The sequence below is a fragment of the Trematomus bernacchii genome, unplaced genomic scaffold, assembly GCF_902827165.1.
Source record: "Trematomus bernacchii unplaced genomic scaffold, fTreBer1.1, whole genome shotgun sequence".
Taxonomy (NCBI): Eukaryota; Metazoa; Chordata; class Actinopteri; order Perciformes; family Nototheniidae; genus Trematomus; species Trematomus bernacchii.
The window spans coordinates 10726917-10738508 of record NW_022987720.1 but is presented as its reverse complement, the minus strand read 5'-3'; the positions used below and the strand labels follow the sequence as shown (position 1 = coordinate 10738508).

The 11592-nt window shown below is 43.0% G+C and overlaps 1 protein-coding gene across 1 annotated transcript; it reads right to left on the bottom strand.

Annotated features, from left to right (window-relative positions):
- Positions 1 to 771: 771 nt before the first annotated feature.
- On the bottom strand, positions 772 to 11566 carry LOC117493188 (protein outspread-like). Its single transcript, XM_034143624.1, has 9 exons — positions 10258 to 11566; positions 9323 to 10100; positions 8727 to 8874; positions 7695 to 7800; positions 7248 to 7404; positions 7031 to 7123; positions 6070 to 6156; positions 5556 to 5664; positions 772 to 1504 (listed from the first exon to the last, which is right to left on the bottom strand). The coding sequence occupies exons 1-9, from the start codon at positions 11550 to 11552 to the stop codon at positions 1092 to 1094; spliced, it is 3186 nt and encodes a 1061-aa protein (XP_033999515.1). The 5' UTR covers positions 11553 to 11566; the 3' UTR covers positions 772 to 1091.
- Between the last annotated feature and the right edge of the window lie 26 nt (positions 11567 to 11592).

Genomic DNA, 11592 nt, shown 5'->3' with positions numbered 1-11592 from the left:
GAATGGTTTTGAATAATAGATGAGAGTAAAATCCACGTCACTTTACAGCCCCACCCACTTTTGGGGAAACCAACGCTGTCATTTGAACGGCGATCAAGCCTGAAGCCACAGAGCTCTTCTGCTGTCCTTTCTTACAGAAACACGTAACTCTGGATTTGTTTTAATGTTTGAGGTGCAATAAACGACACAGCAGCTTTTTGGCATGTTAAAACTATTATTTTCTGCCTTGCTCATAAGAGTAACAGCTGGCGAAATTACAGCCTCGCCTACTGATTTTAATTTAACCATATATCGAGCCCAATCGTCGATTTCAAATGTGTGCTCTAAAATTATATTTATAAATGACTATTATCATTATTATCAGCAAGACAATAAATGGCAAAGATATGTAGAAAATAAACGTATTTAAGATACGTTCATAACAAACGTAACGTGGGAGAAAATATGTTTCTAGAAGATATGTAGAAAATAAACGTATTTGAGATACGTTCATAACAAACGTAACGTGGGAGAAAATATGTTTCTAGAAGATATGTAGAAAATAAACGTATTTGAGATACGTTCATAACAAACGTAACGTGGGAGAAAATACATTTCTTGCTAAACGTAATTGAGAATGCAGTTTAGTTCTGTGGGAACGTAATTTGTAGGAGACAGGGTTGCCATGGCAGGCGAATGTGGTGTAGGGTCACCATTGTCTCCAAACCAAAAGCTCTTTTAAGAGCTACCCATATTTTCTTTAAAAAACAATTATTCCAAATGAGCCATTTTAAAATCAAACATTCCTAATAAACATGTTTCTTGAATTGATATTATGATATGACTAACAACCTTTTTCCTTCAGTCCTGTTTTTAGTGATAAACCACTCATAATTACAACAGGTTTTCACCTGAACAATTACAGAAGACCGCACATTATATATCGACATACATGAAGCTTCTGGTATGTTGCAACTGACAAACCACATGAACAAGTCAAGACACAGTATAGCCATAACATACTTTAAATAACTTTTATTTATGTAATGTTGTGAGTGAAGTGTGTGATGAGTGTAAAAAGATGTAATGTGGATCAGTATCAGTATCAGTAATTAATTGTCCTCCTGGTCTGCCTCTAAAACCACCTTGTGGATGGCAAATCTGACTCGCAGCCTCTTCGCTCTCGACATCAGTCTCATGGTGGGCAAGAGACTCCTGAAGAACAACAGGTCCTCCTCCTCCTCCACCACCACTGGTGGGGGTGGTGGTGGTGGTGGTGGCATGGCCAGAATAGGACCGACGGCAGACAGCAAACTTTGCTCAAAGGAGGACATCTCCCTTGCCCTTTTCCTCCGGAACGCAACACTCGCCTCCTCCTGTCCTGTCTCCCCTGCCTCTGCTTGCTGGCTGTTAGCCCAGGGCTTATATCCCCCTGAAGACCCTGCACCGCTTCTTTTTGTCTCCTTCTCATTCCGTTTCTCCTTCCTGTACCTCAGTGTCTTCCACTTCTTTTTGCACACTTCCTCTAATAAAATGAAATGAAAGAATACAGTTAATTTCTTTAATTTACGAAAATTATTCCTCCATTAATGAAAACCAAATCCCTTTATCACTGTCAATTGCATAAAAGGTTTTACATGTCACACTTTATCAGAATCAAAATCAGAAACAGGTTAATTGCCAGGTAGGTTCGCACATACTAGGAATTTGACTTGATGTCATGGTGCATATATAAAAAACAAGAAATCTAATATAAAACACAAAATGTTTTACACCGTAATAAAATACAGTTAAGTTGCAATAAGATAACAATTAAATAAAAGCAGTAATTTACATGGAAATAGAATGCTATGAATGAATTTTTGCATATAAACTAAGAAATGTGAAATCAGAATATGTGCAGAAAGGAGTATGACATTGTGTGCATTAATGTGATGCATATAGTATATGATGTGTCAGCGGGGAGGGCTATGATGAACATTTCAGGGATGCAAACTCATCAGGTATGAAAAAGGTGACAAGGATCCGAGGCCCGAGCCTCCGCAATGGAGCGATCTTAAAGGGCCCATGTCATGGCCATTTCCACTGATCATAATTACATTGTTGAGGTATACTAAAATAGATTTATACTGTGCAATTTTCCAAACTCACATTGGTTTCGCATACAGCATCTCTGTCAAGCATGTGTATTCAGCAGTATTCACTTTCTCCACTAAACGACTCGTTGGAGCTCTTGCCCCCCCCCTCCCTGTGAGCCTAGTGTGCTCCGATTGGTCAGCTCGGCCACTCGTTCTGATTAGTCAACCACCAGAGAGGCTGCGCCCATGTCAGTGCTTTTCCCGGCTGCTCTCAGCGTATCAGTCTTATCATGGCGTCGGTACAGCGGTATATTTTATATACATATATATTTTTAACTGTTGTTATAGAAGAGTGTGACGGCCCCAGGGCCTTTGTCTTACGATGGGGTGGAGCTGAAGAGGCTAATCAGCACGATCACGGACACCTCGGCCCCAGTCTCTCTCCAAAGCGGCTGCAGGAAGACTAACTCTGCGATCCTCTCAACCACCTATCTCTGCATTTACCACAATAAATGTGCCGTGGTTTTGTAAACTCGTGTATGTCTCCTTGTCTTTGTGGCCTACGAGCCACTCTCATAACAAAGAGTAAGTTATTTTTACCCGTTATAAACTACTACTGTTTGATGAGAAATCAAATCATGGTTTGCTATATATGAATTCAGGGAAGAAAGGATAGGCCTACTAAGTATTTCCATTAAACTTTATTTTTAGAAATGTACAAAATGAACATAAATATACATATATACACACGGTATATCATTCATTCCTCCTCCTCGCATCTTGCCTGCGCACAGTCGGTGCGGTGCCTTTTAGCACGAGGCCTCAGTAGTAGTCGAAGTCCCTTCCCCGTCATGGATTGTCCGCCAGGATCTGGCTGGACGAAATCAAATGCAAATCACAAAATATTAGAGAAACTTAGTTGTTTTAGATTCGTTAGTAGTAGTTGTGTAATGAACAGCTTGCCTGCTAATATGCTAACCTAGCTTTGTTTACCTTGGTAGCTAACACGATATGAACGTTAGCTTGGAGGAAAGGCAACTATAATGCAGTGTAATAAAACTACTATGAACAAAAGCTAGTGGTTCATATTAGGCTAGCAATAACGTGTTTATAATTGCAATCGTATACGGGTATTCTGCTACCATACAATGTAACTTGCATGAATACATTGTTTTGCGCTAGCATACAGCTAGCCTCGTTAGCTACATGCAGTATATGTACGGTCACAATGTACGGTAAATCACAGTACAGTATACTGTATGAGTATTCCGTGTGTGTGACTGCAGACATTCTCCTGCCATGACAAACATGTAAGGCCATCTGCTGACATTGTAGTTGATATATTTAAACGCTAGCAACGTAGCATAGGGATGCATATCGTTGACTTTTTTACGATACCGATACCGATACCGATACCACTGAACGATACCGATACTCAACCGATACATATCGTGATACTTTCATGTTGCATAAGGGAAACCTTTTATCATCCCGCAATTACTCCCATGAAGTGCTTTATTATATAGTTAACATGTCAAATGAATATTAAATTCAATTGTGGGACTTGGACCTTTTAGTACTGAACAAACAATGAAAAACACGTTATCTATGAAGAAAACTGATTCTGCAATATCATTTATAACAACCATCAGGCGGGAATAGCACATCGTGTCAATGGAAAAATAAAATAGCACCAGTGTAATTAATATTCAACCTGAGATTCGACTGACCAGAGAACACATAAAGGATCATGAGATCTCGGCATTGCACATAAAACAAATAGCATCCTTAAAATCAACATTTGCCTGATGAAAGAAAACAAATCCCATCAGAGTTCAGTTTTGTGCATTCATCTTCAAGAAGATGAGCATATCTGCTCTCTGGATCCAAACGGGCCCTTTCACAGCGTAGGATATCACCTGCTAAACTGAACACTCTCTCGCTTGGCACGCTGCTTCCCTGAACACAAAGGTACTTGGTTGCCATACGAGACAGCATTGGTTGGAGATTGGATGTGTTGCCACCTTTCCCAGAAATAAACTTCTTGCAGTGGTTACAGACCCCACCATTCAGACTGGCAGTGGTTACAGACCCCACCATTCAGACTGGCAGTGGTTACAGACCCCACCATTCAGACTGGCAGTCATATATGCAGCCACACTTTAGATTTTCAAAAGTGACTTGGTTGTGGAGTTTCACTGCGAAATTGACATCGTAATTCCGACGGTTTGGGCACAAGTTTAAGGATATTATGCCTCACTTTTATAAAAAATAAATAAATAAATAAATAAAAAAAAAAAAAAAAAAATAAAAAAAAAAAGTATCGAAAACCGGATCTGATTTCGGTACGGTATACCGTAGCCACCAGTAACCGGTATTTCGGTAATACCGGGAACCGGTATGCATCCCTAACGTAGCATCACAAAAATGTTTTTCCGACCAAAACTAGCTCTAGCTCCGTGTGTTAGATCGCTACGCCAGTTATAATGTAATTACGTTTCGCGACTGACCGGCAAATCACCCGGAGTATACTGTCAATAGGTATTTTGTGTGTGAATGCAGACATTCTCCTGCTATGAGATACATGTATGCAAGGCCATCTGCTGATATTAGAGTTGATATATGGAAACTCTAGCAACTTAGTTAGCACAGTTAGCACTGTGTCAATGGCTTAGCAGTCCAACACAGTTTACACATTTAAACGGTCTTGTTTGATAAATACACAAATAACAATGCAAACTTACAGGTTGTGTACCCGGATCTTCCCCTGCTCCAAACGGTCCAAACAAGCTGTGCATATCCAGCCTCAAACTGGGCAATGTTTTGGAAGCTTTCGTCTGTGAAATGCCGGTTCTTCGAACCTCTGGAGGAGGAACACGCCGCTGCTGGTGTGGCCATAGCTCTTCGGGATTGGTCCATTTCGTTCCGGGTACCGCATGACATCAGGCGGTACCCGGAAGAATCAAATGGGCAGTGACGTATCTCCAATGAGGCGTTTTGGGGAGGTATTTTCTGTGTTAGAGTTTTACTCGCTACAGGGTGTACTTTGAGGGTTTTGACTCTGCACACCGTTTACATGCATAAAAACCTTCATAACACACAAGGGGACGGGTAATAACCGGAAAAGCATGACATGGGAGCTTTAAGTTTCACTTTCGATTGCATGATATAGCCCAGCGCAACACCTTCATCACACATGTTGCCACTTGTTTGTACCATTTTCAGGCGATTTGTAATCTGTTCTAGAAAAACGATGTGATTTTGGATAATTGTGGAGTTAGGTGGTCTGCGAGTGTTTTTTTATTGGTTAAGTGGTCCTTGGTATGTAAAAGTTTGAGAAACACTGATCTATATCTTGGATTAAATTGAATGTCGTTGAACCCAGATTACACTAGTGATGAGCTCTGGGATAACACTTTTTATTGTTTAATGTCTAAGTAGACATCTCATAAGTTATCATTCAATTTAACAATGTACACAAAATAAAGTGAGTCTCACTGAGGCTCTGTCCTGAAGCGTCTCGGTTCGACCAAGTGACATCTTGGTGTGGTTCATCCAGGCTGGTCGTATGGAGGGCCTTGAGCTTGTTCTGGGCGTATATTTTGTCCTGTTACAAACACAAACAAACACACAGTGAACAGTTGCTATTTTCATGTTAAAGGGGTCCTATTATGCTTATTTTTTCATGTTCATATTTGTATTTTGTGCCTCTGCTGTGACATGTCTCCATGCTTTAATGTTCAAAAAGGTCTTTATTTGTCTCATACTGCCTGTGCTGCAGCACCTCCCAGTCTGCTCTGATTGGTTAGCTGGCCGGCTCTGTTGTGATTGGTCAACCGCTTAGGTTAGTCCCGCCCATTAATTTACCACGTACAATGTGTTTGAGTGTTAGCCTATGGAATTGTATGCAGCTCCCTTTGGGAAGTTGAATTCATCATGCTGTTTTAATATGCAAAATGGTTTTATGATCTAGCAAGATTACAAAATATAAAGTTGAAAGAGATATTGTTACCATTCGAGCGAGCTTCAACTCTTCCTTAAGAGAACGAGCTTCCTGTCTGAGAAACTGCATTTCTGCCTCCCTCGCCCTCAGGATCACCTGAAACATACAGAACATGTTATAATTGATATGTTGTGTACAGTGTAATGGTATGGGAAATTAACAGACGTTTACATTTTGTACAGGTTGGATAAATGACAGATAACAATAAAACAAAACAGCTACTCAAGTTATGGATCAGTGAGGCTATACACAAAGCTCTTGTACCATTACACACAAATAAAAGTAATGTTAATCATTAAAGGTCCCATGTCATGCTTTTCCGGTTATTACCCGTCCCCTTGTGTGTTATGTAGCTTTTTCTGCATGTAAACCGTCTGCAGAGTCACAAACCCTCAAAGTACACCCTGTAGCGAGTACAACTCTAACACAGTCTATGCTGCCCCAAAACGCCTCGTTGGAGATTTCTCTTTTTCTTCCTGGGTACAGCGACGTGCCCATACCCAAATGGACCCATTGGTCCAAATGGACCAATCCGTGGAGCCGTTACGTTACGTTACGACTTCCTCACACACACACACACACACACTCAATCTTTTCTCAGCTGCAGCACAAACTCTCAGCCAGGCTGCGGGTGTGTGTGTGTTCGGGCTGGGTTTCGCTGTGTCTCGCTGTCTCGCAGACGGCCATTGCGCTCACAGGGGGGGGGGGGCAGGAGCTCCAACAAGCCGTTTAGGACAGAGAGTGAATACACATACTATACAGAGATGCTGTATGAGAAACCATGTGAGTTTGGAAAATTGCACAATATAAATCTATTCTAGTAGACCTCAACAATGGAATTATGATCAGTAGAAATGGCCATGACATGGGACCTATAAACACAAAAACAGAATCACTGCTTACTACTTCTTTTTTATGATTATGAATTGGGTGAAATAAAGGCTGTACTCTCTGTTTTCCAGACACTCACCTCCATTTCATAGAAGTCGTTGACTTGAGGGCCGACCTGGGACTGTTTCCCATTCAGTGAGAAATGTAGCTGAGACATTTCATCTGTCTCCCTCTGTAAGAAATGTCAGGAGACAGACGGTGAATATAACACATTCTCTCACTGTTTAAATGAGGATCTTAATGTAATAAAAACAAAGAATAAGGAGCTTCCCTTGGGGCTAAGAACATGTTGATACCTGTTTCTTTTTGAGCTCCTTGTTTTGTTTCTGGTACTGAATGGAGGACTGCCTCTCCTCCTGCAGCTCCTGGCTCAGCTGGGAGTGTTCCAGACATTTCTGAGTGTGCTGCCCCGACAACACCTCGAGCTCCTTATGCATCAACTGAAACTCCTTTCTGCAGAGGAAAACCAGAGGCATGATGTTGAACAGTAAAGTGACTATACATTCAGAACATCATCTTTTAAAGAAGTAGCAGGTAGATTTGGTTGAAATGGCCTTGTGTTACATTCTGAAATAGCTCTTGTGTTTGTCACTATGCAGGTATCAGCACCACGGACACAGGCTTGTTACAATACATCACTAAATACACCATGAACCAGTAGTGACATGTATGCTACTGTTTCTTAGGAGCTTAATTGTAAGAGAAATAACAAAAACGCAGTAAAAGGAAAAGCAGTCACTTACTCATATTCATTTTGCAGTTGAGTGATGTCAGCGCTCTCCTTGATGTGCTGAGACTGCCGGCTTTTCTCCAGCTCCACTTTATGGGCTCTTCTCATCGCTACAATAGCTGTAGAAAGAGGGGAAATGTGCATCAACCAGAGGTGGGAGAAGCACTCACATCTTGTACTTCATGAGCAAAAGTAGAAGTACCAGAGAGTAGGAATACTCTGTTACAATTAAAAAGTCCTGTATTCTAAATGTTACTCAAGTAAAAGTACACAAGTATAAGCATCAAAAGTACTTATTATGCAAATGTGTCCGTTTCAGAATACTATATATAATATGTTATATTATTATAATTGCTGATGCATTAAAGTGTTATCAAAGCTGGTAAAGGTGCAGCTAGTTTGAATGACGTTGTATACTGCAGCTTGTGAATGTTACTCCAGGTGTAACTTAAGTTGTATTGAAGAGTTCTTTACATTTCACATAATTAATCCAAATATGCAGAGTAACTAAAGGTACAAAATAAATGTAGTGGAGACGGCGGGACGCGGCGAGGCTGTGAGTCGGTGTGTGAGCACACACACAAACTCTCAGCCAGGCTGCGGGTGTGTGTGTGTGTGTGTTCGGGCTGGGTTTTTCTGCGTCTCGCTGTCTCGCAGATGGCCACTGGGCTCATAGGGAGGGGGGGGGGGGGCAGGAGCTCCAAGTTTTATTGAAGAGTTCTTTACATTTCACATAATTCATCCAAATATGCAGAGTAACTAAAGGTACAAAATAAATGTAGTGGAGTAAAAGTACACCATTTACATCTGAATTGTAGTGGAGTAGAAGTATGAAATGGAAATACTCAAGTAAAGTACAAGTATCTCAAAATTGTACAGCACTTGAGTAAATGTACTTAGTTACTTCCCAATGATCAACTAAACACTGTTACAACTTCTGCAAATGCTTCCGATATTAAAAAATAAAGAACCTTAAAGATTTAGCATTGACTCAACAGGCCCCAATGCTTTTCCTGTTGTTTGACTTCCTGCTGAAGACCCTCACCTGCCATGGTGGCGGCGGTCTCTTCCTGCAGCAGCTTGTCTTTCTGCTTCAGCAGCGCTGCCATCTCCGTCTGATGCTGCTTCTGCAGGTCTGAGATCAGCTGCCGGTGCATCTCCTCCATAGCAGCGAAGCCCTGATCACAGGTTGCCTGTATTTACATTGAGAAAAGGTTCAGTACTGATCATGTAGTACTTAGGTAATGTGTGTGCAGTAGTCGCGTGTGTGTGTGTGTGTTAAAACATAACTTGCTATACAGAGTGTGTGCGTGTGTGTGTGTGTGTGTGTGTGTGTTTCATACTCTTACTAAACTATTTTTTCAGCTGTGATTTGTTCATTTTGATTTCAATAAATATACAATAAAGAACTAATAGACCCAATAAATGTTATTTGTGTATGTGCAGCAACAAAGACGTACTGTATTGATGCATTGTTTAGTATTTAGAAGTTCTGTATTGATTATTTAGTCGAACATTTGTGAGATTATAATAGTGTAGAGAGGTTGTGTGTGTTAGTGTGTTTTTGGATTTGATACACTAAACCTCAGCATCTCAGCAACTTGTGTTTGTTTCCTGAAGTACGGTAATAGTGTGTGTTACCTCGTGTGTTTCTTTCAGGTAAGCCTCTTCTGACTCTGTGCAGAGTTTGCTCTGTTTCTCTTTGGAGGACTTGATGTAGTAGCCATGCAAGTTCTGCATCTCCTCTTCATGGATGTGTTGCAGCTCCCCGATCTTCTCTTGAAACCCACTTTCCAGATTTGCCATCCTTTCCTCGTGATATTCCTCGATTTTCTCGATGTCTTCCAGCAGCCTCCGGTTCCCAGTCTCAATAAATATGATCTTTTGCTCAGCACGCTCCAGTGTTTCTCTTAATGCGCTGTTGTCCTCCTGAAGCTGACATAAGGTGTGAGGAAAAGCCTCCTGCTCATCCTTTAATGTGCTGTCCTGCTCTTGGCACAGAGCTTGCCGTTTGTCCTGTAACACCTCGCTCCGCTGCCGCTCTAAATCCGAGTGCAGTCTGTCTGACAGATAAATCAACTTCGCCTGCTCCTGCATCCACCTGTGGTCAGCTGCAGAAGCATTTTCCCAGTTATCATCCACACCTCGCTCTACTCCACCGCCGTCAGAAACTTCCTGGCAGAGTTTGCGTAAGAATTTAGCTCTCCTTTGCAGCCGAGATATAAGTCTCTCTAACCACTCTGGTTCTTTCTCTTCCTTCCTTCCAGATTGATCTCTTTCAGGTGGCTTTGTGGCTCCTTCTGAACCTTTTCGCTGTCCCTGAACCTGCTGCTCATAAGGAGCCAACTCTGGGGGATTCACGTTTGCCAGACTCTTCTTTTGATGCTCAACTTTTGGATTATTTTCCTCGAGTAACGCTCTCGTGTTGCAGTTGAAATTTCAGGGCAGCATAAATGATCTCTGCTTCAGCACAGACTCTACCTATTGCCCTTTTTATAGGGTCCTTGTTGTCACATTCTGCTCTCCCAGAATACGTCCTTTTTAAGGCTATTCTTTGAGATATCATTATTTTGTACCTGTGTGCCAAATCACCCTCCTCCTCTCTTGGTGTTAGAGACATAACGCCAGGTTGACTCTGCAGGACGGACAACATTTCATCTACTAAAAGTACTTCCCTCATTAGACACTTTCCAACAGTTTCTATGTCCTCCTCTGAGGTAGACGTAGCACTGTTGTTCTCAGCTCCAGCTAAAGTCTCATCACTGAGGATCTTATCCCCTCCTTTGCAGGCGTTAAGTGATTCCTGCTGCAGTTTATCAGCATCCTTCTCTCCTTGCTGAATGCAAGAAGCAGCTGCGGCGAGTTGCTTGTCGAAGTCTGTGATGTTAACCGGAGCGGCTTGGAGCCTCCCTCTGCAGGCCTGTATGATGTTCAGTGCGATCTGAAACCTGCCGCCCAGCACCCTGCAGCGCCCCTCCGTCTCCTGGGCGAAGCGCCGGCTCTGCTTGGCCTGGCTGTGCAGCTGCAGACCGAGGTGCTGAGCGGTGGCTCGGCTCTGAGTCAGCTGAGAGCAGAGGTGGGGGTCCTGGCAGCCGATGTGACTCTGGTGCTCCTCCAGTCTCTGCATGATCTCCCTTAGCTTCTCCTCTGTCAAATAAAGCTTGGTTTCCAGGACCTGGATCACAGACATAAACCTTTCCGGGTCATCTCCTGCATGATCAACGTTGGGCCTGCGGTCATTTACAGGGAGAAGATCTGATCTCTCATTCTGCTGCTCTGAGGATGTATCGTTCCTCTGAGGAGAGCCACAGGTACATACCTTCAACTTCTCATTCAGCCTCACTTCTGTCTCCTCCAGGCTGTTCCCTAAGACTTCCATCTTCAGCAACACTTCAGTCAGCTCTTGCTCCTTCCTGTCCAGGAGTCTCTCGTAGCCTTCTCGTATCTCCTGTAGTTCACACTCCCTTTGCCGCTCCTTCCCTAAAGCCAGCTGCAGTTCCTCGCTAATTCTCTCGAACGAGTGCTCCAGATTGTAGTAGTGCGTCTCGTCTGTCTTCAAGCGGCTCTGCAGCCGGCTCACCTCTCCATCCGCCTCACCCAGCTGGCTCTGCAGCTCCTGGCAGCGCCGGTCCAGATGCTCCCTCTCGTCTTGGAGTTTCTGCACCACAGATACCGTGCACGCCAGCTCCTCCTGAAGCTGCTGTTGAGCCTCCTCAATGTCCCTGGTCCACGTCTGAGTCTTATTCAGGCTGTCCACCTCCAGCTCAGACATGTCCAGTCTCCTCTGGAGTTCCTGTGTGAGTTGCTCTGCCTGTGCCAGGCTTGAGGCTAAGCTCCTGCGCTCTCGGTCCTGACTGGCTTGAAGGAGCATGAGGTGCTCCTGCAGGCGAGCCTCTTTCTGAGCCTGCCCC